Source organism: Struthio camelus, chromosome 2, assembly GCF_040807025.1.
Source record: "Struthio camelus isolate bStrCam1 chromosome 2, bStrCam1.hap1, whole genome shotgun sequence".
Taxonomy (NCBI): domain Eukaryota; kingdom Metazoa; phylum Chordata; class Aves; order Struthioniformes; family Struthionidae; genus Struthio; species Struthio camelus.
In genome coordinates, this window is record NC_090943.1 from 96,884,046 (window position 1) to 96,911,369 (window position 27,324).

A 27,324-nucleotide genomic window follows, 5' to 3' on the forward strand; every position below is an offset into this window, starting at 1 on the left:
GAAAAAGTTCTAGACCTTTGGGTCTTTTTCTCCTATACAAATGTCTTGGAGGAAGACACCTAAGATATCTGAAGGGTTTTATCAAGGAACTGCCTCACTGGACAAAAGGCAGAAGGTGCTTTGATGTGACAGTGAAAACTGCATGGAAGTTAAGCCTGCTTTTTTCGCTGGTAATAGAAAGTGGATGTGGGAGAACTTCGTTGCTCGATAATTTGGCCTTCTCATAGGGGTACAACACTCTGTGATAGGTCAGCAAGCAAGACTCTTTTAAAAAAATTGTGCAGGCGGAGTTGTTTTATTCCCATCCGTCTGCACAGTTAGGACTCTTTTTTTGTGCAACTGCTCCTTTATAGCAGTCTAGAGGGACTAGCTGGCAGTTATTCCTACTTCTCTACTTTTGTATTGGCCTCCCTTAGAGCATATGGCTAACACTTCAGTTTGGTTTGGGTATATTACAGGTGCTTTCTGTCTCTGTGCTCTGCGTGGCTATTTTTATAGTTGCCTTCATCCATCCAATGAATGCCCACATTCACTGCACTCTGAACCTGGGAACAGACCCCTTTCTTTGCTTGTCTTCAGGGCCAGGGCTGTCTGAGGACCTAATCACAGAATGATTTAGGTTGGAAGGGACCTCTGGAGATCGTCTAGTCCAACCTCCCTGCTCAAGCAGGGTCCTCTAGAGCATATTGCCCAGGATCACATCCAGGCGTGTTTTGAATATCTCCAGCAAAGGAGACTCCACAACCTCTCTGGGCAACCTGGTCCCGTGCTCAGTCACCCTCAGGTTCAGATGGAACTTCCTGTGGTTCAGTTTCTGCCCATTGCCTCTTGTCCTGAGGCTCTGATAATCGTCTCTGCTTCTTTATCACTTCCTGAAGTGACCCCTCTCTAATACCTAAATGGGAATACCATCACTTTATAACGTATCTAGGATTGTTAGAAACATGAACTGTAAGTGGGAGGCCTATCCGTAGCAGTCACTAGTATTTGGCACCAGCAAGATAGGTGTTAATCAAGGAGTTGGGTTTTTTTCACCCCCCCTCATGGAGTTCAAAGGCAAAGCCCAGAATTCCAGAAGGTAATTAATAATTAAAAGAAAAAGACATAGCTGGACAATGTTTATGAAAGAAATGCCAGCCAGAGAACAGAAGAGAAGGAGCTAAAAACGTATGTTACTTCTCTCCCACTCTTCGTCCATGCCTATACTTTGGGGAAATGCAGGAGTAACTATTCTGGATTAGAGAACTGAACTGTAGGAACCAAGTCTCCAACACTTACTTAAGTAGAGAAGTCGAGGTGGTGATGGGGAAACGGGCACAGTTTCAACAGGAAACTCCCTCACTCTTACTGTTTAGCCCATTAGTCACAATGGGAGAAACAGCTGTGTATTGCAGGACAAATTAAGCCACTTTATATAATGTTGTCAGCTACTACTGCGAGATAGTCATGTTTTGATTTGAATCGATCTGAAATAGCAATTGAACATGCTGAAAAACCTTAGGAGGGCTGGGAAGATTGGGCCAGATCTTTTCTACTGTATTCTACTAGCCATAGCTCTGTGATTCAAAGTACATCCACATTATTAATTTTGGCAAAATAAGAGTGTATTCAAGCTGCTTGAACATAAGCTGTACATATAGAGGGCCTGTAAGAATACAGGAATTTTAACAACAGGGATTGGAGACTTGACTTTTTCCTCCAAAATGCAAGTGAAGGTGAGCAAAGGAAATAAATAAACTACATAGTTTAACCTACATGCTCCTTTGCCTGGCTATTTTCTGCTAGGGTGCTCTGTGATGAGGCTGTCAGTCTTCAAGGCCTGTAAGTTGATGAATTAATCCAGCATCTTCAGTAATGCTCTCAGCTGCAGGAGCAATTCAGTATGTCTCTCCCTGCCCACCTCCTTCCAGTGCAGGTGCCTTAGACTTAAGCATCAAGGCTCATTTTAGGTTCTGCATACCCTCTGTCATACTTACATGCCGCAGGCTGTGGTGGCTTGCTGTTGGAGGGATGCCTGTCATTCTTTGATGAAAGAAAGTCCACGGACCTTGTTGAGGCTGGGCTGGATGCCAGACTTGGATAAAATAGATAAATTCTGCTCTGAACCTACTGAAGAAGCTGTCATGTCCCCTTAGTCTGCCCCTCATCCAGCCGTTTGCTGTGAGCCACGTGACCTGCAGGTTAGCTTGTGATCCCTGACTTAACATCCATCACTGTCACTCACATGGCAATTTATTGGTCCCCAGGAAAGCAAAGCCCCTTTCTCTTACAGCCAGCCGTGGTCTGACAAAGGCTTGGCCCATTTTCAGTCACCTGCTGACCCTTCCTCTTGATGTGTGCTCCCATCTTTAGCTTCCTTGCCCTAATCAGTCCAATTTTGCAATGTGCATTACCAGCCTGCCTGGCTTCCACTGGCTCAGCTCTCCTAGGGCTCCTGGGTGTGCAGGCTGCATGATTTGGTTCCTCTGCAGGTCTTCATATCTTCTCATCTGTGTGGCCAGCTCTCCCTGCTGTAGGGGGCTTCAGTGGACTCGGTCCCAGCCCATCTGAGGTCAGGGTGACATAAGCCTTTCATTCCTGTGTCCCAACTCTGTCCACTGTCTGACTTGCTTGGTTTGTTAGCTGTCATCTTGTCTCCAGGTTTCCATCTGCTTCTTACCTCCCTTCCTGCTCTGTCACATGTGGGGAGAGTAAGTTGCGGGAGAGGCTGTGTCTGCCCCACCTAGACCCTGCAACACATGCAGCCCTCAAACCATTCAACCCTTACAATGGAAAGTGTCATGCTACCATCCTGCCTATTATATTTTTGTGGTCATTCTGGAAAAACTGAGACTGAATCTGTCAAGTTCCACTTAAAGACTATTTCTGCTGGAAGGTGGCATACTTCAGCGTTTAGGGCTGAAAAGAGTAGGCTGTGTCATTATCTGCCTTTAAGATATTTTCTCTCTTCTAGTTTTGCATCAGCTTGAAATCTTTAAGTTTCTGGTAGACCTGAGGAGGAGTTGTACATGTAAATAAAAGGCATTTACAGATAGCAAGAGTAATGGATAATTTCAGCAGCACTCACTAAATATCATCTGGTTTCAAATACTTGAGTTGGACAAAAAATTTTGAAATAATATGCTGGAGCGAGGGACCCCCAAATTGAAAAACTCAGCTTGAAGTGATGTCATTTCTTCCCCTCCTCTGCAATATAAGGAGGCATCTCTGTTATCTTGCGGCAGGGTACACAAAATTTTAAGTCCTCCTTTGAAAACTTTTACCAGAGATTGTTGCACAGAATCAGACTTGTTAACCAAATTTGCAAAAATAAAACCCCCAAGCCCAATTTGAGTGATTCCAGTTCTTGTTGGTACGTGTGTTGGTAATTGTTTGTTCTGTGTATTATGTTTTTAGGTACTCCTTTGTCGTAGCTATGGGATACCTCACCCTCTGCCACATAAGCCGAATATACATATTTCATTATGGTATTCTTACTACAGATTTTTCCGGGTGAGTGAGTCTGCAAGCTGGGTCCTGTATCATTTCATATTAGATAAATTTAGCATGTTTTAAAAATAATTCTGATGTTATCTGGGGAGCTCCTCCAATTTTGTTTACCTTAAAACTTTTTTTTTTTTTTAACACTTTTGTTGTTGTTGTTAAAGGAACAAATAAACACTGTGTTTTCACAGTGAGTCATTGTTTCTGCTGTCTGCTTGCTGGGCACTATCTAGTCAGGAAGGTAGAGCTTGGTTTTTAGCTACTTGCCTTTGTGAACGCAGCCATCAACTCAGAGTCATCCTTTCCTGCCTTCTGACTTACCTGTGCAGGGGAAGGGGGCCTGGGGTGACCCCAGGGATCCCTTCCACCCCCCCGGGGAAGGTGTTTCCCCCGCAAGACTCAGGCCAGTGGGAGAGGAGGACTTGAGGAGGTGAGTGGATGGGGCAGCTGGGACGTGCACAATCAGCTTAGAGAGAAGGGGATCAGCTTTCATACTCTGCGCCCGTATGTTTTTCACGGGGGCAGGTTGTGAGTGTTGTTTAAGTAGCACGACTCTATATTACCATGCATTTCTGCTGGGATAATATTCTTCATATAAACTGTAGTCTCTCTGTATTGATTTCACTAAAGCAGTAGAGGATGCCTTGTGAAAAGTACAGGTATTTTGTAAAAGAAAGGGAATGTCATATCTCAGTGATAGGTGTTAGCTAATGTTGTATTGTATCTTGTTTCTGAGAAGAAAGTACATTTCTGCATGGTTTAAAAACTGTGTGCTAACCCATATTCCATTTGTGTAATTAAACATCTGATTGCAGAGTAATTACTAACATACCGTGAAAACCTCTGTGAAATGGAACAGTAAGTTGTAGATAGATGCTGCTTCCAAGCCTCAGTCTTCTTACAGGCATAGAACAGGAAACCCTGGAGTTTTTTTGCTGTGTGCTGTGTCTCTTGTGTGAGGTGGTGGAGAAGTTAAGCATTTAAATACATTTCTGGAAAAAATGATATGTGTTCTTCTGAGTCTTTTTGGTTTTTTTCTTAGAGGAGGGAGCAGAAATGGCAAATCATACATTTAGAGAAAATTTAGTTCTGTAATTTTTTTTTACTATTCTTTTAGTACACAAAAGCATGTCCTGAAAGAGCATGACATACCAAGAAGCCTATAAATGGCATTGGAACGCTATAGCTGCGTGTGCTATGAGGCAGAAATGTGTGAGAGCACGCTTTTCTGAATAGTGTGTTCAGAAGTACACTGTAAGGCATATTAGCTCTCTCTCAAAAGGTATTTAATAAGGATATAGCTGAGGCTGGGGGTGGAAGAAGAGGAATGGTGACTGTTTCATGGACTAAGAAGAGTTTTATGCTCCCTTGATAAAAGGGAGCTACTTCTATCTAATGATGAGCTCTAGGATAATAATGGGATCAAAAGAATAATGCCTAAACTTATTCTCTTACATGTTTTTGTCCTGAAACTCCAAGATATAAACCAATTCCTAAACTTCAGTCAAACAGAAAACTGTCAAATAGTAAACGAGTGGAAAATGTAGAACAGATGTGAACCACATCTTCATGGTTTATTTTAAAAGCTAAGAATAAATAAAAACACTGTATTAGTAAAAACTTGAAATCAAAAGTGCTCAAACCCAGGTCAGCCTTGTAAACCTCTCTTACAACCTGTTTTTCTCAGCTGTAGATAATATATTCCCACTGAGGCCTTATGCACACACCTAAATAGGTGTTAAGACCCAGAGAGATAAAATGCACTCCCTCACCTCTGTGTCACTCTATATTAGCAGAAACTGAACTGACCCTTCTGCAGTGTCCCATGACTGATGGCTCCACAAATATTGCGTGTGGCAGTGTGGTAGCATTCAAACAGGCTCCTTGCTAGAAGGATGTCCTAAAAAATTTCAGGACTTCAGAAACAGCCAAGCCAAGATCCGCAGGGCGATGCCCATCTCCCTCAAGCCTCCCAGCCTTGGTCAATGCTGCTGAGGGTGCTCTGATAGCATGAACCACTGAATTTAAAGGAATCATTAAAAGTGAACAAAAAAAGCCTGTGATCGGCTGATTTGTATTTGAGATCTCAGTTATCCTGTATGTTTCTGGCGATACCTGATTGCAAGGAGGAAGTGTTAATCCAGGTCAAGTAGGCGTGTAAGCAGTTCTGGTGTCGTCAGCTTTCCAATGTCACTTCACTAAAGTGACAAGCCAGATGTTAAATGAATGCTCAGTTACTGTGCTGAAAAGTAGGATACCTCATTTGCTCTCATTGCCTTCTTTGTTCACTTAACAGTTTGCATGCATAATCCTTTTGACTTGTGTTTGTGACTGTTTTTTTTTTAGTTCCGTAATAATAGTCGGTGGTACTATTTTGCTTTTGAGGGTTTTTCCCCTCTCTTTGAGAATGCAGCTTGTAAAAATGCATGTAGAGATTGAAAGAGAACAAGATAACTTTTGAGTCATGTTTTAAGTAAACTGGGAAATGGAAGATCAAACTGTGACTCATCGCTTCAAGGTTAGGGAGTAAGGAAGCTTGTACTGCAATGGTGACTACTTAATTCTTCTGAGTTATAGAAAGGAGAGTTTTATTCACTGACTCACACAATCAGGAGTATACTCAAGCTAGTTGCAGCAATTTCTGTTTTCACATGTTGCATTTGAGCTAGGTGAAATGTCCTTTTTTTAGTCTATAAGACAGATTTTTGATGAAAAGAAATTCCAATTTGTTGCAGTTGAATTTTGATTTTTTTTTAATATTGATTTTTTGGAAGAACTATTATTTATATTCTGTCACAAAAATATGGTGAAGTAATTTGGGAATTTTCTTTGACAGATTTCCCAAAGAAAACTTGGTTTGTTTTTGACTGCTAATTGTGAAATAACTTAATGCTCTGCTTCCCTCTGATTTCAAATCAGTTTTTGAAAAAGATATGCATATTTTATTTTGCTTGCTTTACCATGGCATTTATACATTGTACCTAGGAAAATTAAATCCTAACTCTTTCCCTCCTTCTCTCTCTCTCTCTCTCTCTCTCTCATTTCTTCTTCTTTATGCTAAGAGGATTGTGCTGGTAAGTTGCCTAATTTCTTTATGACTTCATAAAAATGGTGACACTAACATACTTTTTTCTTTGTATCACAGGCACAGACTGAGTGTAGGGGTATTATAGCTTTAGGCAGAGATTAGTTTTTAAAATAAAATCAAGGGATCTTGATTTGGGTTTTTGGAAACTAGTAATAGATATGTTTTCAATCTAGCAAACTACCTAAGCAAATGCCTTGTGCGTATGATCATCTGGACAGAATTCAGAGGAACTCCTCATCTGTGTGAAGTTTTGCGTGTCTGCTTTAATCCCTTGCTTGACTGGGATTTTAGTTTCTTCTTCTCTGAACTCACCCAGTGCCTGAGCAAAATTTCATAACATTTGCAGTCCGTTCAGGTACCATGCATATACAGTGAGTTTCTTGGTGCCATTCCTTACAGGAAAAAATCAGTTTGTGAAGACCACCATACACGCTGGCACTGCTTGCAATCTTGTGTTAGTCTTGGAAGAGAGACTGGAGCCTGAATTGTCAGGGTGACTGAAGGATTTCTCTCCTTGCAGATGTACCTCTCACATTAGTTTTTTTGTGGAAATTGCTCTCCAGAATTACTGGGCATCTTCTCACACTAGCTATAGTCCAAATGCAGAAGAACAGCAGCATTCTTAGCAAACCACTTTGAAAATGCTGACCATTGAAAGAGCTCTCCAGAAAAGCCATATAAGTAGATACTTCAGTTTAAAAAAAAAAAAAAAAAAAAGTCACTTCAGGCAGTGAATTGTTGTCTGATGGTTAATGCTTTGTTACTGGTTTTTTTCCCCTCCCAGTGGCTTAGTGTCAACCACAAAAGACAGGAACAAAGGTACAACAGCCATTTTTTGCAAAGAAAATACATTTGCTGATGGAAACAGATACAGATGTACTCTGTTGTTGAAGCGCTGGGCTAAAACACAACACAGAAATACTAATTCATTCAGTGAGTTTAGCAGTTTTTTTTTACTCTGTTGTCTTTTAAATGTATGATGTTGTCTTTTAAACTCATGAAGCACAATACGCTGTTCCCAATTCTTGTTCCCAGAGCTCTGGATGACTTTGGTCCACAGCAGGTCTCCAGGGGCAGGAGAGCAGAGCAGGCAGGAGCGGGTATGGAGCAAGCAGCCCTAGCTCAGGGCGGGATGCTGCTCATGAAACTGCCCCGGAAGGGGAAAACAGGCCCTTCTCCATGCCAGCTCTGCTAAGCATTTGTCCGCCTGAAACTACACTGAGATCACTTACCATTGATTACACAGGAGTCCTGGAAGAGCCGCAAGATGGGAATTGCCAATTAGCCAGATTTCAGCTAGTGAGTCAGTACTAGAAAGCTCCGTATTTAGAGTGTCCTGGGGCGCTTCTCCAGAAATCAGTGTTCTTTGAAGTAAAACATTTCTCTCACGAAGGTCTAAGAAGCACTATGTAAGTTTTCACCCCTCTCCCCCCAAAAAAAGAAGCCAATTGGAAATTGCTTGGGAGGTGTGAGCGTGTTTAATACAATATTTTTCCCCTGCGTGCCTCAGTGCTTCTGCGTTTTCCTATTGAAACAGGAAGCCACAGCCTGTTGCCAGCGAAGCGTCGCGGTGTCCTGGCTCAGTGACCCCCCAGCACCGCCGTCCCTGCCGTGACAGGGGCTCGCTGGGTCGGGTTTTTGTGTGGGTTTCAAGGCTATAGAGATAAACCTGAAATAAATGTTTACTGGTTTTGGGCTCTTGTCTGCAATGAGCCTTTTAAACTCCACCTACTCGCATAGTGAAATCAGGTCAGTGGAAACTATTTCTAGCTCGTGTGTGCCAGACTCCTCCACGGGATTACCTCAGGTCAGTTAGACTGTGCTTGGGAAATGTCTTTTCTCTCAGAAGTATTAGTTAGGCTTACCACAGGATCCCGCCCGAGATGTGGGGAGGATCCCCATGGTAGGCTATGAAATGATGCTGACATGATTAATTCCCCAGACCCAGGCCTCTGGGCAAATTTATTTCCTTGGGACAAGCCATATTTAAAATTATTCTAACTGATATATTTTCCTTTGGAAGGTTTAATTAGGGGGGCAAAAACCTTTGCCCATATTCAACATCCTCTGTAAACTGTCCCGTCTTTATCTTGTCCTGTTGTTTTTCAAGGCATCAACCTTTAGCTAAAGACACTATTTTTTTATTTGCTGAAATTTATTATTTCATTATTGCCTCCCTGGGACAATTTATTGATTCTTAATTAAAACTTGACCCCTACGTGCTGTGTGTAGGAGGTACAATGCAGCAACAACCTGAGATTAAACTCTTATCTAATATATAAAACAGAGAAAGAGGCAAGGTCACAGCACAGGTCAGTCTAATTCCGTGTTTCTGTCCCGGGTCATAGCTGTGGTGTTTAGTGTGACAGACCAAGAGGGGAGGCTGTGGACTTAGACAACATAACATGCCGCTGCAAAGCATTTGCAAGGTGTTTGGATGTGACTGGAATTCACCTGGTCTAGGCTTCTGAAAAAAATATATTCCAAATGCCCTGTTCCCAGGAGTAGATCTTTGTACTTCATCTCTAAATGCAAATGTAATAGTTAGAACGTCCTTATTCTTTTTTTTTTTTTTTTTTTAGTTTCAACCTTATACTTCATCCCACCCCAAGAACGTGTGCATCTCTTTTAAAATGCTGGGGGAACAAAGAAGATTTTGGGGAGACATACAAAGTTTTGACTCTCCTTCTTGTTTGTAGCTCTTACAACTTTTCCAGTAGAGTCAAAGGTTTAAAGTGTTAGTATAAGTCAGAGAGAAACACTTGACTGTGTGTAATAAGACACTACATTTTATGCGTTAACTTAATGTTTTATTGCTATTTAAATTAGAGGTTACCTGAAAGGCTGAACAGAAACGTGAGTTCAGTATTTCGGTGTCACCAAGCTTTAATCACATTTTGCATGCATATTTAGGAAATGATGAAATTTCTTTTTTTCTTTCCCCAAATTAAACTAGTTTTGTTTATCTCATTTTTAATATTGATTCCAGACTTTGTTTCTCATGCACTGCTCTACAAATATGGGGGAAGAGACCTTTTTTATTTGAAAAGAATGAAAAATGTATTTGCCTTGCTCTGTGTGTGCACACTGTGTGTGTGGTGGGGGGGGGAGGAGGGTCAGCAGAGACCTATGGGTCCGGAGGGAGGCGTGGGAGGGGACGCTGGTGTGCAGGAGATGGGGGTCCCGTGCGCCAGGGGCACACAGGGAGGAGAGGGAGCCCCGGCGTGGCTCCTGCCATGCTGTGCGGTGTCCTTTGCCACCAAGCAAGCCCCCATCCGCCAGGGAGGTACCAGCTGGGGAATGGCTTACGGGCGAGTGAGGAGGAGGATGCTCCTTGTTCACCTGAAACCTTGCTTACCATTTTCCAAAAGGTTTAATGATGTCTAATCTCAATGATGTGAAAGGTCTGGGTGGTGTCATCACTTGCAGGTTTTCCACCTTCCTGAGTAGGCTATACAGACTCCGAGTCTTGAAGACTTGGCCTTTCCTCTTTTTTCTCTACAATGACGCAGGGGAGGGAACTGGAGGTATTTCAGATAGGTTGTGGGTCACCTTCTCACCCACAGCATCAGCAGTGTCATTTCTGGGACTGCTTGTCTGCTTTGGCAGTTGGGTTGGAGGGAGACAGACTGAACCTCTTTTCTGAGTAAACTTACTTGTTCTGCTGGGTTACAGTGTACCGTGAATGACTCTCTGAATTCCTAATATAGCTAAAGAGAACCTCTCCCTCCTCTGTGTTTATATGTTTTAGGGCTTTAACGCAGGCAGTACTTGTGCTTCCCTTGGTTAATCAGCACATCAGAATTGTTTGCATTTTGGTTCTCTCTGGCTTACGGTGGGGGGACTGATTTTCTAAGACGAGTGTCTAAATTTAGGCACTTAAAGGCATACAGTTTTGGCTTGGAGCCTGAGGTTTAAAGTTGCTGACTTCAGTATTAACATGAAGCACTTGCCATTAGAAAGAAACATATGTGACAAATTGAACCAGTTTTAAACAAGTGTTAGTGTTCACCCATAAAGCTAAAGGGTCAAAGCGCTGACAAAATAAAAAAATCTGTGTTTGTTGCAATAGAACTGCTCTTTCATTGACAGCCTCTGTTTCTCTAAAGGATTTTAAAAAATCTACTTTTTTGCATGCTTAAAGCTTTAAGATTTATATTTTTTTGAAAGGAAAGCTAAATTTTATCTGAATGGGAAAACCCACTTGAATGTTGACAATAATGGGGAAAGTAATTTATAAAGAACTTTTCATTGGAAAAAAAAAAAAAAAGAAAGATGAGTTGGGAAAAATATAGCATGACTGGTTCACAGTCCTAGAACTCCCTGGACAATGGAAAATCATTATGGGATTTACCTGTTCTTTAGCTGGCATCAGTGCTCTAGATGCCACAATGAGAGCTGCAACACAAAGCCTTGGTGGCACAGGTGTGTTCCAGATCTATGTATATCTAAGCCTGTTCTGGATTTTAGGGGCAGGAGTTTGTACTGACATTTCAAGAGAAATTTGCTGAAACCATACGAATGGCTTCTTATTAAGAAACTGGTTGTTACTGCACATTCTCTGTTTTTGGGTAGAAAACGCGAATCTATCCACACAGAGTTACATGTGCACTCCTGAAACGCGTCAGCCACGTTTAATACAAAAAATAGAGGTTACTTTCAGTGAAGGAATGCCTTTATCTAGTACTCTTGTGTTCGCTGTGCTCAGCATATTAATTATCTTTAAAGTCAGTTTGACTTTTCACAGTGGGTTAATCGAAATGCAAAGTTAATCTTAGCCATTGGGTTTACATTTGATTATAGCCAGTAGATCAGTTTGAGGAATGATGATTCAGAATGTCTTGAAAATCCCTCCAGAACAGTAATATTTAACTGTTCTTTTAGACAGAGATATCATTGAATATACCTTTCTTTGTTCTTGGTCGTATCAAAGGGTGATACAACCCTTTGTTCTTTCTTTGTACCTTGGAAAACTGATGGGAAGATGTAGTGCTCAAACTGAAAAAAAAATCAGCATCTTTTCTCTTTCTTTGGATCCTAGAAAATACATTGCAACTTGTTAATTAAAGAGGCATAGATGATTACTCCAAACAGTATGGCTGTTTATTTTAAGTTCCCTGTACCAGTCAAACTCCAGAAATAGCATATACACAAACCCTGGTTTTAATTTCAGTGTTGAAAACATCATTTATGTTCATGCTGAAAACTCTATACTGCTCATGTCGATCCTTTGTAACCAAATTGAAAAACGTTCCATTGTATCAATCCCCAGTGAAGACAAAATCTTTTCTGTGGAACTGATTTTATATATAGTCACCATAAATAATGCTATGTGAATAATTAATTGTCCTCATCACCCTTTACAACCTCCCAGCCATTACAGTTATGAAGATCTTAATCACTAGATGGAGATCTGGGCGCCACGTGCTGGTATCTGCAGTGGGACAGAGATGGGGAAAGGCAGCATTATTAGCAGGAGCTCTTCACTCACGTTTCCTGGCATGGATCCTTCCAGATGAGGGGTGCCCGTTGCTGGGTTTTGCATTTAGGGCTGCACAACCCTGAGAAGTTGTACGTGGACAGCAGTTAGCGCTAGAGCCTCTGCCTACGAGGAACTAGCCAGTCTTCCCTGCCATTTCTCCCCCTCGTTTCTACTTGTACACCTCTGACTGTCCCCAGCTGCCTCCTGCACCCTCCTGGGCGGCAGCTGCTGTTGCCACACAGCTGAGTTTTGCCTCTTTTTGTGCTCTGGCACGGCAGTTCAGGTTTGCTTGTAGCATTAAGAAGTGCCGAAAAGCCAGATACAGCAAATAGGAGTAGTGCTATTGTGTGTAATGGCTGTCGCTGTGCTGCTTGTTCAGTTGGCCCTGAGCCTGCTGCAGCCTGGGAGCCAGCTCATGTTTTCAGGAGCCTGCAGATCCCAGTTGGGGATCCCAAGTACACCAGGTCGGATGATATGTCACGGACGGGCTGCCCACAAGGCAATCATGTGGCCAGGGGGCAGGTGGGAGACTGCGTGCTGCGCCGACAACTATTCTGATATTTGTGCTTTATCAGGAGGACTGTCCATGTATGGAAGTAAGGAGGTGTATGTGCAGAGCTGACACTGGTTTAGGACAGTGAGGAGATGGACAGTAAGGGAGTAACCATAAGGGAAGCCAGATACAGCAGCCTTCCAGCCTTGCATCGTATGAGGCTTCAATTTGATCTTTGCATAAAAGGGAGCCCAATGGACTGCAGAAGCTGGGATTTCTTCGAGTGGTGTGATTTCTTCTGGATTGTAATTTGTACTGCTGCAGGATGGGGAGATGTAAAATAGGGCCTTGTGGGCACTTGCTAATTCAAAGTTGCGGTGCAAGTTACTGTGGGGTTGTTCTGAACCCAGGCAATTGTGTTCTGCCTGAGTTCCTCCTTCAGTTTTAATTGAGTATTTTCCACTGGGTGCTAACACTGTTAGGCTTTTTAAAGGGATTAAAGACATTCAGTAAGAAAATTAGGTTAGAGTTTGTATTAAAAGACGTGTAATTGTTGTTTCTGTCTTTGTTATAGTCCACTGATGATAATTACACAGAAGATCACAACACTTGCATGCCAACTCCATGATGGTAAGAAAAGAAATCTCTTCCCATGTCCTGAAGACAGCGTTTTTATTCCAATGCATTCTTTGATTGCATTATGGAGTGGATGAATGTAGTTCAGTGAGTTGCTCCACGTGAGGAAGAAAAACACTGAACTGAGGAGGAAAACAAGATATTTCAGGTTTTGATCAGTTCTCTAGAATCAGCTGTCTTTACAATAATGAAGACACCTGTTTCCCCACTGGGAGCTCTGTTTCCTTTCCTTCTGTTTCTCTTTTCTGATTTTAGCTAGTATCTGTATTAGCTATTTAGACATAACTGTGCGTCTCCATTGAGCTCTCTGAAGCTGTTCTGGATTCTTAGATTAAAATCAAGCTTCTTATTTGATACATAGGTCCATGAATTAGTGTCAGTGTAACCAGACTATACTATCACTGGAATATTCCAGTGATACGACCCTTTGTGAATTGTGAGAGATGGAATTGAATAGCTTTCTCCCCATGCAGGGAAGACCTCAGTTACAGGAAAAATAACGTTATCTTCAGCCTCGTGCTGTGCTGTGGCAAGGAGCATTATTATTTTCCAGTAAAATGCCAGTCTCTAATACAATGTGAAGGCTAGAAGTGTCAGTTGTGATCAGTACCGTTACTGCTCATGTCTATTGCTGTTGCAGTGTGGACTTCCAATGACCTGAGGCCCGTAACATTAAGCTCTGCATGGCTAAATGCATAGTCTGCCCTAGAACTGTTATCATCTAGGATTTAGGTGGTGGCTACACTACAGATTGCCAGGGCTGGAGTTTTTCATGGGCCAGGTCTACACAAGTAGACCTGTGTAGCAGGCGATAGCAGGTGCAGCTTGAAGCTCTGTAAGGGCTCACTGATCTTCTCACTGACCTGCGTGTTGCTGGGGTTTCTCTGCTTCTGTTATTTAAGCTAACCGGCTCAGGTGTCGCTGCATGCCCTCGTGGTGTGCAGCCTAGATGTACGCGTAGGTTATTGGAGCTAAACGAACAGGCAGAGAAGAAGAGATAACAGCAGTGGCAGAAGCATTTCAAACAAAATGGAAATCCTACAGATTATTGATGGTGGAAAAGGCTCATTACGTTTTGAACATCCAGATACAGAACAGCTGATCAAATGGAGGCAGCTTGCAGTTCAGGCACTAGTGGGAAATCTCGATTTGTAAAAATTTAATGTTTGCCTGTTTCCATTTATAGACGGCTACAAAATACCCAGCCCTTTAAGTAACTAAATGCTTAATTGTTTCCCTGGAATTCGCAGCCTTCCAGTATTTGCATACAGAAATAGTGGAGAGAGAATGGAAATGAGCAGCTTATTAGCAGTCTTTTTAGGAAATGGGACTTATATGTATGTGCGCATGCATGTGTAGCAGTAATTATGGCCAGTACATTGAGAACAACAGTGTTAATTGATGCCAAGGCCCTGATCTTGTGTGCATGTTCAGCATCATGTTGTGCCTCATCCAGCAGTGAGCTGTTCTGCTGAAGTCAGTGGGATTCCTCACAATGCACCCAGCTAAAGCTTTAAAGAGAAGGCTTTAAGGTACTTGGTGTTTGCACACTTGTCTTCTGACAAGATTTTTCTATAGATTTCTTGAGGCGGTGAGTCTGTGCTCTACCTCTGGCCCCAAAGGTCTTGTGAGCTCGACGGGAGGCTGCCCTTCCAGTCAGGACCTTGTACAATTTCCAGTTATTACTGATGTGTGTGTTTAGGCTTGCTCCAGAAACAGACAGCTAGGCTGCTAGTTCACACTAGTGGAGCTTCTGTTTCTTGAGAGCCCGTTTCTCTTCCCCTGCCTGGTCATCCTGCTGTGAAATGCTCCATTTCTCAGCAAGGAGTCAGCAGGAGGCTTATGCTTAAATGAGCCAGCAGCTTCTGGGAGCAGAGATTTTTCCAGCACAAGCTTGTTAGTAGAGGTTGCTGGGGGGTTGCTGCCAGTTGGTGGCATTGCGAGGCGCGTTATGTGTGCGGGAATGCTATGACTACTCCTGAAAGCACAGCAAGGGTGAGAAAGGGGGAATGAGGTAGAGGATGGGGTAAAGAAGTAGGATAGAATATGAATAGACTTGACCTGAACGTTAGAAAGTTAGAACTGTATTATCACTGCCTTTGACAAAGAAACTCTGAAGTCTATGGTCTTAGGAACTTTATTTATTATCTTTAGGATAGAAACATAAGGCTTGGGGATGGCTTTCAGTGTTTGGCTTTCAGAAAGGTCTAATGTGGCTTTTATTTCTTTCTAGGAATAGGGCGACGAGCTGAGGAACTCACTGCTGAGCAAAATCGGCTTGCTATAAAGTAAGAATTTAATTCCGCACTTGATTTATGTTTAGTCTCATCTAAAGAAGATTAGGGTTTTCTTTTTTTTTCCCATGTCAATACCAACTTAGTAGCACAGCCATGAAAGTGTTCCCTCCTTTTTTCCAGTCTGTGATGGGGAAAAAAGAGCTACCTATTTTTTCTGTTTTTCTTGAGCAATTGTAATTGTTTTTGTAGTGGGGCTGTCAGTGCCCACCTTACATGAACATAGCTTCTCTGCTACGTTCCTTCACCCTGCCTTCCAAGGCAGGGCTTGTGCCTTTATCAGCCTGACCTGGTCAATAAAGCACTGAAGCACTTGGCCGCATCTCATTAACTTAAATGATTACTCCACCTGCAGCAAAAGTGATCTTTGCTGAATCAGCTCCTTAATGCTCATGTTAGGGCTGTACTATATGGACTTTTCAGCTATCTTCATTCTATCCACGTTAATCCTATTTTTCCATAGTAGAACATCCCTCCTCTGTCACTGCTGCATAGTACAAAGCCATTCTGGTTGGACTCTGACACTTCAAATGCTGTTCTTCTCTAATTCGTGGACACTGAAATTTTATTTTTCCTATTTCTCTCCATAAGGTTGATACTTCTAGTCTTTCAAGTTATGTGACTAGTCTTCTGATTTTTCAGAAGGAGATAGCACGTTGGTTATGTATTCAGGCTTTTTTTTTTTTTTTTGCCTCTTCCTATTTTAATGAAAGTACAAGATGCAGGTGAATTCTTTTTTGGGGGAAGAATTAGTGCTACAGCTGTAACTAATTTTCACCATGAAGTATTTCTGTAGGCCCAGGGAATTTGTTTCCTTAGTGTACAAGGCAGAAGACTGAACCGTCAGAAAATCAGCCTATGAGATTATAAAAGTAAGAAGGGAGTTGTTTCTTGAAAAGTGAAAATCCTGTAGGAGGACTTATATAACTTCTGCTGTGACCCATAGCTGTGTATCTATTTTTAAGGCTCACAGCATAATGTTGAACTGCACTGGGCCCATGTGACCACATGATTAGTTCTGGTCAAATTCTCACTAAACAGACTGTTTTTCTTGTACAGTAGATGAGCTCATAATATAAAAGTATGTGCCAACAGCTCAAGTGTCAGTGGCAGACAAATCATAACTAAAGAGTTTTAAATCCCCTTTGGTAATACAGCCTTTTGTCTTTCCTCCTGTTCTTGGTCTGTTTTTGTTTCTCACTCATCCTCTGTGCATTCTTTCGTGCGTTGCTCATATCTCCCCACCCACCAACGTGCAGAATCTGAGTTGAAACTAATGACTTTATTTTTAATCATACTGTAGAGCTCAGAAGCCCAAATCATGGACCTGACTTTGAAGAACAAAAAGATGATCCTTACCCTAAATTGTCTGCCACCTACTGCAGCTTTCTATCAAATGGTTTCACCAGAGAACATGTCAGTCAGAAACTAACATCTACAATAACCAGCAGAGTGAATGCACAAAATCCCTAGCTAAGCCAACTGTTTATTCAAACTAATTCCACTTCAGAATAAAAGTAGGCAACAGCAAATGTTTAACTGTTGCTTAGATTTTCTGCTAAAAGTCTGTGATCTAGTCTGGATGAGTTTTAAGTGGGTTTCAGTTTATGTGTGTCGACCTGTATCTTGGGCAGGAGGATCTTTAAACACAGTACCCTAGTTTCTGCTCCCGACTGGAGAGTCCTCATTGACTTTGACTGGTGACTATCGGCAAGGTCATGGAAAGCATTGTGCATCTGAATGCAGATTTCAAATGGTGGCATCTCCTGTCACATAAATATAGCAAGCCCAATGCGTTATAAACTATACTAGTGATGAGAAACCTGTGTGTCTTTCTTTTTAGTCCTACTAATCTGTAGTATTCACAGTGCATCTTCTTCATTTAACATCTAACAGTAAAACCCCCAAAGGAACCTGTGGGATATGCACTAGCAAAATGGAAATAATGAACGAGATTACTTTCTTTGACTTTCATCTTCAGCTGTCTTTTGATTTATGTATTTCTTTTCCCCGTACTTCCTTTTCCCGTTCATGATGCAATACAGGCAATTACTTCCTTTATTTGCACAGTTGGACAGGGTGACTTTTCATTCTGTTCCCATACTTCTAATATCAACAGTCCCCATTTTTCAAAAGGCTGAACTGTACAGGCAGCTGCTTTGAGAAGAGGTGGGTGAGAGCTTCTCTTCGGCTTGAGAGTCATTGTCTGAAACACTTCCTGCCTTATATAGCTTTGCATAAAAATGCAAAATATCGCATTGCACAGCTTTGTCAGATTAGCGTTACTCAGCTTGTGGTCTGCCAGCCGTTACTGGTCCATGATATGTTGAACAAATGTCCAAAACAGTTACCAGCTCCTGACGGCTGTTTCTGCTGGCCTGTTTGAAAGGTGCAAATCAGTTTGATTGAGAGTACATACTTAAATATAGGAGTATTTTTAACTAAAATGTTTCTAATAATAAGTTTGCAACTTTTCAAATCAGTAGCATTTTGTTTACCTGTCGTTTAAGTACTTCTGCATTACTCTTGTCCCGACTGCCTCTTGCCATTCATTACTGGGGTATAAAACGAGCTGTGCATCATCTTCTCCCAAAAAGATGAATTGAGCTTTCAGCTGGGCGGGAGGGAGGGAAGAGGTGAGGACTGAAATAGACAGTATAACCAAAAGCACCCATGAAAGCCTTTGCTATATTTTTCCTTGTTTTTCAATTGTGTTCTGTGTGGATGTTTTTCACAGGACCAGACCTTCTTTACTGGAGTACTTAAGCTATCTCCTCAATTTTATGAGCATCATAGCTGGGCCTTGCAGCAATTACAAGGATTATATAGCCTTCATTGAAGGGAGGCACGTACACATGAAACTCTTAGAAGTGAACTGGAAGCAGAAGGGTTATGACAGACTTCCTGATCCTTCTCCAACTGTAAGTTTTAAATTGACAAAGATTTATTCCAAAGGGCAGGAGAGTGCAGCTTTGTACGTGATTCTCATAGTTGTAAGAAGAAAAGCCATTTTTGGATTATCTTCCCAGTAAATATTACTGTATTTTTTTTTCTGTGAAGAGGCTGCTGTTTTTATCATAGAGTCAAGGGTGAAGGGGCTAGTGTCTTCCTCTTGAACTCCCAGAACGTGTTTGGCTTGCAAAACAGATAATTTGTTAGTGGGTGTTTTTCTGTTCAGCAATGGGAATGTTCTGCAGATTCCCGTAATTATGAATTGCAGTCAGCTGCAGACGAAAGAGGAAAAGAGGGCACCTTATGAGGAAGAAAAACTGAATGCTGTTTGTAATGCAGCAGATACCAGGAGTACAGGAATCATGGCTGATCAGAAACTGTAGCTTGTCCAGATGCTTTTCTGGATTGAGAACTGGTGGACTGAGAACTGGCTGGATGGCCGAGCTCAGAGCGTTGTGGTTAGTGGTCAGTGGCACAGAGTCTAGTTGGAGGCCTGTAGCTAGCGGTGTCCCGCAGGGGTCAGTCCTGGGTCCAGTCCTGTTCAATGTAGTCATCAATGACCTGGAGGAAGGCACAGAGTGCACCCTCAGCAAGTTTGCTGATGATACTAAACTGGGGGGAGTGGCTGACACCCCAGAAGGCTGTGCTGCCCTTCAGAGGGACCTGGACAGGCTGGAGAGGTGGGCGGAGAGGAACCTCCTGAAGTTCAGCCAAGGCAAGGGCAGGGTCCTGCACCTCAGGAGGAAGAACCCCATGCACCAGTACAGGGTGGGGGTTGACCTGCTGGAAAGTAGCTCTGCAGAGAAGGACCCGGGAGTGCTGGTGGACAACAAGTTGACCTTGAGCCAGCAGTGTGCCCTCGTGGCCAAGAAGGCCAATGGGATCCTGGGGTGCATGAGGCAGAGTGTTGGCAGCAGGTGGAGGGAGGTGATCCTGCGCCTCTACTCCAGCCCTGGTGAGGCCTCCCCTGGAGTACTGTGTCCAATTCTGGGCTCCCCAGTACAAGTGACATTACACTCCTGGAGAGAGTCCAGTGGAGGGCTCCTAAGATGATGAGGGGACTGGAGCATCTCTCCTCTGAAGAAAGGCTGCGAGAGCTGGGCCTGTTGAGCCTGGAGAAGAGAAGACTGAGAGGCGACCTGATGCACGTGTACAAGTAGCTGAAGGGGAGAGTGTCGAGAGGATGGGGCCAGTCTCTTCTCCATGGTGCCCAGCGACAGGTCAAGAGGCAACGGGCAGAAGCTGAAACACAGGCAGCTCCATCTGAACCTGAGGAAAAACTTCTTCACTGTGAGGGTGACAGAGCACTGGAGCAGGTTTCCCAGAGAGGTTGTGGAGTCTCCTTCGCTGGAGATATTCAGAACCCCTCTGGATGTGATCCTGGGCAATATGCTCTAGATGACCCTGCTTGAGCAGGGAGGTTGGACTTAGATGATCTCCAGAGGTCCCTTCCAACCTCAGCCATTCTGTGATTCTGTGATTTTTCAAGAGACTCTCACACTTTAAGATGACTCATAGGTCATTTTTCACTTACAAAGCTGAAAAAGATAAGTGTAACACTATTTTTTTTTTTTAACGTTACCTGAAGACCACCTTATAAATGACCTTGTATGACAGGATAACATGAGAACCAGATTTCTCTGCCTTGACTTAAGGTGTCACTGAACATGTAGCTTCCTAAGCGAGTAGAATACGTGCCTCTACAGATCTTATTCCTGTCTCACATGGTTGTATTTCCACTGACTTTAGTGGTCTTAGTTCTGATTTATATCAGTATGAGTGAGGCCAGAACTATGCACATATTTTGTTACATGTGTGTCTGCAGAGAGTATTAACATTTACATTGCAATCAGTTTAAAATTAATTAAACATTAGACTTTTACTGAATATGAGTCAATGCAAAAAGAGTACTTGGATCAAAAAATGCATTGTTTAAATAATGTATTTGCAATTTTGAAAGTTGTCATTCTTTTGAGAACGCATGAGTCAATTCTTACATGCTACCTAAGTGCCAGTTTTACCTTCCTGTATTATGACTGTATCAAATACTCCTGATGTGTATTTGAAATCCAGCTTCTAAATACTGGCATGATTCTGTCAATAATTTCAGTGTCTAAAAAGCTAGGGAGCAATAACAGAAAGTAATATAGCATAGCAGATACCCATATCATTGGAAGGAATGCATGTTATATAAGATGCATACTTCTCTGAAAAGTGATTTTTAGCAAGACATTTGGATGATAGCTGGATGGTAAGACCTGTTATTGTACTGAATGTCAATGCTTTTGGCTTCTAGGAGAAATCTAGTCTTCTGTTCCAGGAGGTGACAGTGCATATAGGAGAGCTTTCCCCTTTCTGTTGTGGAGTGTTTTCCCCTGCCTCCCACATTTAAGAACTTCCTCCAACTGCTGTAGGAGTCTCTGTTGAAGTTCATGGCCAGCTTCGACTTCTAATTCTCCTTTATACCCATGGACAGGTAGTTCAGTAAGCCACAATAAACTTAACCTTGGTCTTTGACCTTCTTTTTGTCACCTCTTCTAAATTAATTATCGTGGCCTTTGTTGCTGCTAGCTGCATTGGCTCTTGAATCACATTCTTTCGATATGTGGTGAGCACTGCTCCCCTGCCCCAAGCAAATACTTTTAATGAGTGTATCATTGTCCTTTGTGCTTTTTAGGGAGCAGTGATGTGCAAGCTGTGTATCACACTTGTATCTCTCATTTTGTTCTTGACGCTTACCAAGAACTTCCCTGTGGCATATATTATTGATAATGAATTTCTTGAGAAAACATCCTTCTTGTCAAGACTTGGTTACCTGTACGTTGTTACACAGGCAGCAAAGCCAAAGTATTACTTTGCATGGACACTAGGTAAGTCTGACTGTGTCACTTATTTTTGTCGGTAATAAATTGGTTCATAAATGTGGGGGGTGGATCTGAAAAAGTAATAAATAGGCCCTAGGCCTATAATTCCAATGGGAGACATATGCATGTTCCTGTAGGCAGTGAAGCCTACTGAAGTGGGGAGATATCAAAGGTTTTGAAAAATTTGCATAAATTTTCTCCCGGTTTGTCTGAGATTCCTGTTCTCTGGAACTTAATGTGCTTTTCAGCTCCTTGGTCAATAAAGTCAATATAACAATTTCCTCTTACTTAATCTTTTGTAATTATACTGAAATTATTTTTACAGGTATTTTTAGGAAAAAAAGGTTATTTCCTCTAAGCCTTGATTTTTATGCTTTATCCATAATTTGCAACTTCTGTCAGTGGGTTTAAGAGGTAATCCTGGCTCAGGATTACAAGTATGTTACAGGTGTGAACAGATCTCTCTCTCACTGTGGGAAGACTTTCACCCATTTATCTGTATTAAAAAGCTGTACTGTTTGTGAGGAGATTAAGTTAGGCTTTGTCTCTAAGGCTCAGGGTTGTCCTGTACGCAGGAAAGCTTTGAGCAATCAAAAGAAAGGACGGGAAAACAAGTGGGAAGGTGGGGAATAACCGAGGTGGCGGGGAGGACCAAGAATATTCACCAGGAAGAGGAAGACAAGAGAAAGAAAAGAGCTCATAATAGAGAGAAGCAAATGTATTTGGCCAAAAAAAACCCTAGACTTTTGGCCAAAATAAAACATTTTCTGTTTTATCTTCTTCCTTTTAAAAGTCACCTTTCCATCAATGTGTGAGGAGTGAAATCCTTCTAGGCTAGGCTGAAAATTAAAAGACAGAGTTTCTGCTGGTATTGTAAGATGCTGTGCGTAGAAGAGATCCTGAAAGTGTGTCAGAGAGATGTGTACGTTTGAAAGTGGAAAGAGCGTTGTTGAGATGAGGCAGAAACATCCAGGAAAATTCATTATGAGGCTGTGATTAAACTACTGTGAATAAAAATGACCGATTGAGAAAAATAGCCGGGGCTGGCATCTGTGGTCTAGGAACAGCTTTAGGACAAAGAATTGTTTGCTCAGAAACTTATTTTTGTGGGAACCAATACTGAGTTGTTGCTTGCAATTTTTTCCGGCTTTCTAGTTAACTAAAAGCACATTATTAAAGAGAGAAACTGCATTTGGTTTTGTGGCATGACTAAGCCTTAGAGACTGTAGAAACATCTTATATATGAGGGGTTTGGGGGGAAAGCATGCATTGCTTTCTGGTGGGTGAGGCCCTTATTATTCACATTACAGATCCAGGCAACAAAACAGCAGGCGTTTTCTCCCTTTGCAGTTTAGCTCCCTGCTGCATGGCATGGGGCATTATATAAGTGCCTGCTGAAACCGCTGATAAGCGCTTCCTGTTCTCAGAAAAGGACAGGCATGCTATTGTGTGAGAGCCACACTCTGAATTCCTCCAGATCCGTGGAAAGACAGAAAATTCAGCTTCTCTCTGCATTAGCAATAATCACGGGAACTTAGCCACAAGCTTCACTCAGAGCTGTTGATGAAAAAAGACTTGGAACTGACGCCTGCGTCCAGGGATCCGTGGGGAGGGAAAGCGATATGCCAGACCCGCTAAAGTCAGCAGCGAAACCTCTGCTGGACTTGGTGGAGGTTGGGCTTTCATCAGTCATTCGAAGGCTGAACAATTGTGATTCTTCTGTGCTCCAAAACATGTTGTTCTGCAGGCAGCAGCTTGTGAACCGCGGCTTACGGATCTGCTGTAATCCTGTGCCCCTGGAATTCTGACTTCTTGCTTTTGGCAGGGAAGCACTAAACAGTCCCGGGTTACCCTTGGAGCAAGAAGGAGCAAACATAGGGGACCATCTGCTCTGCAGTTATAGCTGTGAGCAGTTCTGTTCTCTGGTGGGGCAGGGTTGCATGGGCCGTGCAGCTCGCTATGGATCCCGCAGCAAGACACTGGTAGGCCCTAAGATAAATACAATATCAGGCAGGGTTGTTTTTAAACAGGGAGAGAATTAAAACTTGGAGACCTTTCTTTCCCTCAATACCATGTAGAAATCCAGCTTGTTAGTAAAGTGGAAAATAAAGGAAAAGTTTCAGGTTAGAGAAGGCTACTGCTTTTTTTTTCCCTTTTCCCTTTTCCCTTTTCCCTTTTCCCTTTTCCCTTTTCCCTTTTCCCTTTTCCCTTTTCCCTTTTCCCTTTTCCCTTTTCCCTTTTCCCTTTTCCCTTTTCCCTTTTCCCTTTTCCCTTTTCCCTTTTCCCTTTTCCCTTTTCCCTTTTCCCTTTTCCCTTTTCCCTTTTCCCTTTTCCCTTTTCCCTTTTCCCGCATTGCTTTTAGGTCAGGCTCTCTTCCTAGTGCCTATGTTCATAGCACATACAAAGCAAAGTTGATTTTCATTCTCAGGAAAGAAGTGCTGACTTTTTTTAAAGTTTAGTTTAATCCCACTTGTATTTTGTAAATGATCTAGAAGGAAAAGCTTGACCTCTATTTTTGTTTTTCTCTTTCTTCCAGTATCCTTAGTGTTTGCTGCATCTAGTGACCCAGAGATAATGAATCCCTCCTGTTTTCTTAGTACATAAAGAGAGGATTTCTGACAGGGGCACAGTGAAAGCAGGGTCTTCACAGTCCAGACCCAGGGATCAGATGGCCCCCAGGCACAGCTGAGAAAGGAAATAGTTGACTTGCACCTTGGGAAAGAGCAAGAACTTTACCAGTGGTGTTGTCCTGTGCTTCACTGCAGCAGAACAGGAGAGGGGCTGCAGCATGTGAAAATGCTTACCAGTACCCAAGCTTTTGTTTGCGCTTAAAGTAGTTAAATCTGTAATCGAGGATACTCAATATTGCAGAGATGGCCATGTACTTTAGCAAGGCACTGAGCAGCAAGATTAGCAAAAGGCTCTGTCTGTGAAAGCATGAGTAAAAGTCTTAATTGGAGCAGCTGTGTTGGAACTCGTAACAGAAATGGTAAACACGTCTCTGAGATGCTACAGTGTTTCTGAATTCTGGAAAATACTGTGACATCTCAGGTACCCTTCTGAGGAAAATACTAACTCATTTTATGACGACTCTTACATATCTGTCTCAGATAGATGATAATGGGAAAATGACAGGAAAAATTATTTCCTTTCACTGTTGTTTTATTATTTTGTTTTATTTTTTAATTTCTTCTGCCCAAGGAGTAGCTAGGCTTTTTTTCCTGAGGAAATGACTCTCCTGTGCTGCGTAAGAGCAATGCCCCTTTGCCAACAAGAAGCCTCTCTTAGAAAGCAAGGATGTTAATTGCTATAATGGTGGTTTGAATGTGTGCTTAGTGCCGTACAGAGCTGTAAGAAAGCATGGCTCCTCCAGCAGTCTGATCTGACCAGTTTTGCTTTGATATTGCAGCAGATGCAGTCAACAATGCAGCTGGCTATGGATTCAGTGGAGTGGATGAGAGAGGCATTTTCCGTTGGGACCTGTTGTCCAATTTAAATATCTGGAACATTGAGGTGAGTTAAAGGAGTGACAGTGCCGGTGTAATTATAGAAAAATGGGCATGGTAATGAGGAGAAGCTTTGCTAGAAGGAAAGATAAGTCCAGGCCACCAGACTGCCTCTTTTTAACTTGGAGAGGTTTCGTATTTTATCTACTGGGCAGATAAGTAGCATCTGTCACGCTGTATGTTCAGGTTGCATTTGTAAATAGTTTATGGAGAGCTAATGAATGATTAATCAGATGTTTAATAAATGAGCAGTCAATTTATTGTAGATTGTGGTTGAGTTCAGTAGGTCAATGAATTGTTTGTAACTATGATTCTTCACCATCTGTGTGTCTTCAATATATTCTAACAATATTCCAATTTCGTACCCCAGTTGAGATGGGGGGAGGGGCATGGGAAAGTGGCCATCATGGCTAGGAATTGCATGAATGCATGGAAAGGGTGAGTTTCTGAGCACCTGCAACTAGAGTGCTCATTCTAGGTGGAGAAAAGCAAGGCAGAGGAAGAGGAAGCAGGTACAAAATGAGCAGCCTGAATGGGAATTGACAGAGCCACATGGAGTTGAGATGGCTGCTGATAGAGAGCTCTATCCAGCAAACCGCATGGTTTCTCAAAACATCTGTCACACATGTTCCTTGTGACTGCAACATGCTCTTAACATCCATTAGTCTTCTATAAACTATTTATATTTGTTTCTTTAATGCAAAAAAAAATTGTTGTTTAGTTATTTGTTTGCCCCCAAGAATATTTTGTGAATGCCAGTGGGATGTGAAAATGTTTGCAAGTCTGGGATTGCTCTGTCTAAAGGCTTCTTTTCAGTAGAAATAGGAGGAACTCCCCCCTGTAATTCTGTAGTTGTGATTTTAAAAGGAAAAACAGATGAAAGCAGCAAATTGACTGCTTTATTGCTGAATGATCTGTGACTAAACAAATGTGCTCTGATAGCTCTTCTGTAAAATGCGAGAGCCGCTCTAATTCAGAGATGGAAAATGTTAGAAGATGCAAAAGCTAGAAGTATTATGCACTCTCTCTTTGTCAACATCTTTTTTCTGTTTTCTACTTTAATCCTCAGTGTACACCTCTCCTTGAGTGGTACAGAATACACAGCACAGAACCGCTTTATACTCGGCGATTAAGGCAGCACCCCAGATATCACTCTGAGATCTTGAATCAGGACCTAATTAAGTTTCCAGGCAGGAGCCAGGTCCTAACTAGATGAGCTGAGACAGTTCCTGCTCCAAGGAGGAAAGTCAGGCGCAGGCAGTGCTCTTTGCTCAGGCCGAGCAGAGGAAAGGAGGAACCTTTACTCCTCTCTACCCACTGAACTGTAGGCCTCATGAAACCTTTTTCCTTTACTGGTCATATGGGCAACAGGGATCATGGTGGAGAAACTGTTTTCTAGAGGCATAAAACAGAGGGGCCAAACTGGCCTCAAAAGCCCTGTCAGGTATGATGTTGTACTGGAGTTTTCCCAATTTCCTGGTCTTATCCTGGAGATTGTCCGAGTGAGCTGGAGAAAAAACACTGTCTGTGGATTTGTCCATGTGTGCAATAAGAGGAATAGACCATTACTTCCTGTAAGCCTTGGGCTCTTCCTTTATGCGCTGTCCACAATCCTGGGAGGTAAACAGTAAGCGCTATTGTACAGTACCTTTTAAGCAGGAATAGCTGTTTTCATGTGTAAAAATGCTTGAGAACCGAGCACTTGAGCTGAGTGCCCAACGTGGCCACAAACTGATCTGGTCCGTAGTGGTCAGGTGAATATAAGCACAGGGCAGGAATTGGGAAGGCACTTAGAATGTGACGTGAGGCCAAATGCACGTGGAGGGCTTGAAGAAAACCTTGGCAGCATGCATATTTTGACAGCCAGTGACTGCCTTCTTTCTTGGTCATGTAACTGGGGAGCTTAAAAGAGGCCAGAAGAGGGTGACAATATCGGTTGGAAGAGAAATTGTGTTTGCCTTGGCTTCTTTTGGTGCAGTAATGCAATTAAAATGTGGCAGTACTGCATAGGGAATTGCTAATCGCTTTAACTCTTCAACCACAGAGGCTGACAGTGCTAATATTCAGGATTTTGTACAGAATTGCAAAAATTGGATATTCCCCTCGGACACCTTGGCTAGTGTGCCCTTTTCATCAGCTTATGTGGCAAAATATCATGTTTTCACTGAATCTGTGGACGCCAGTTATTTATCCCTGCTTGATGAAGAAGTCCTCAGAGGTTTCTGTCAGCCAGCAAGGATCCAGGGGGAAGGTGGACAGGGAACAGCCAGAGGTGGAGTTGACCAGGACAAGGGGAACTGATGCTGCAAGGAAGGATAGTTAGTTCTCCCAGTACCCTAGCGCCCATTTCAGTTTCGCGAGGTGTCTAGCAGGCTGAGAATTGCGTTCTAAATTTGTTCCTAACGTGTTTTGTCCATGTTTTCAAATCTCCCCCTTCCTTCCCCCAGTAATAATGTGTTTCTTTTACTTTTTATAACCCTTTAACAGCACTCTAGAGAAGTCCAGACTGTGTAATGGATGGCAGGG

The 27,324-nt window shown here is 42.5% G+C and overlaps 1 protein-coding gene across 3 annotated transcripts in view; it reads left to right on the top strand.

Annotated features, from left to right (window-relative positions):
* MBOAT1 (membrane bound O-acyltransferase domain containing 1) overlaps positions 1-27,324 on the top strand; it is a 58,603-nt gene that overhangs the window by 23,998 nt on the left and 7,281 nt on the right. For 2 of the 3 annotated variants that reach the window (XM_068931693.1, XM_068931692.1), the window contains exons 4-9: positions 3,397-3,492; positions 13,121-13,176; positions 15,416-15,470; positions 18,214-18,397; positions 21,106-21,298; positions 24,702-24,805. In XM_068931693.1, coding sequence (XP_068787794.1) covers positions 3,397-3,492; positions 13,121-13,176; positions 15,416-15,470; positions 18,214-18,397; positions 21,106-21,298; positions 24,702-24,805 — 688 coding nt within the window. The remainder of the gene's footprint in view (positions 1-3,396; positions 3,493-13,120; positions 13,177-15,415; positions 15,471-18,213; positions 18,398-21,105; positions 21,299-24,701; positions 24,806-27,324) is intronic. The other variant, XM_068931694.1, reaches the window with a different exon arrangement.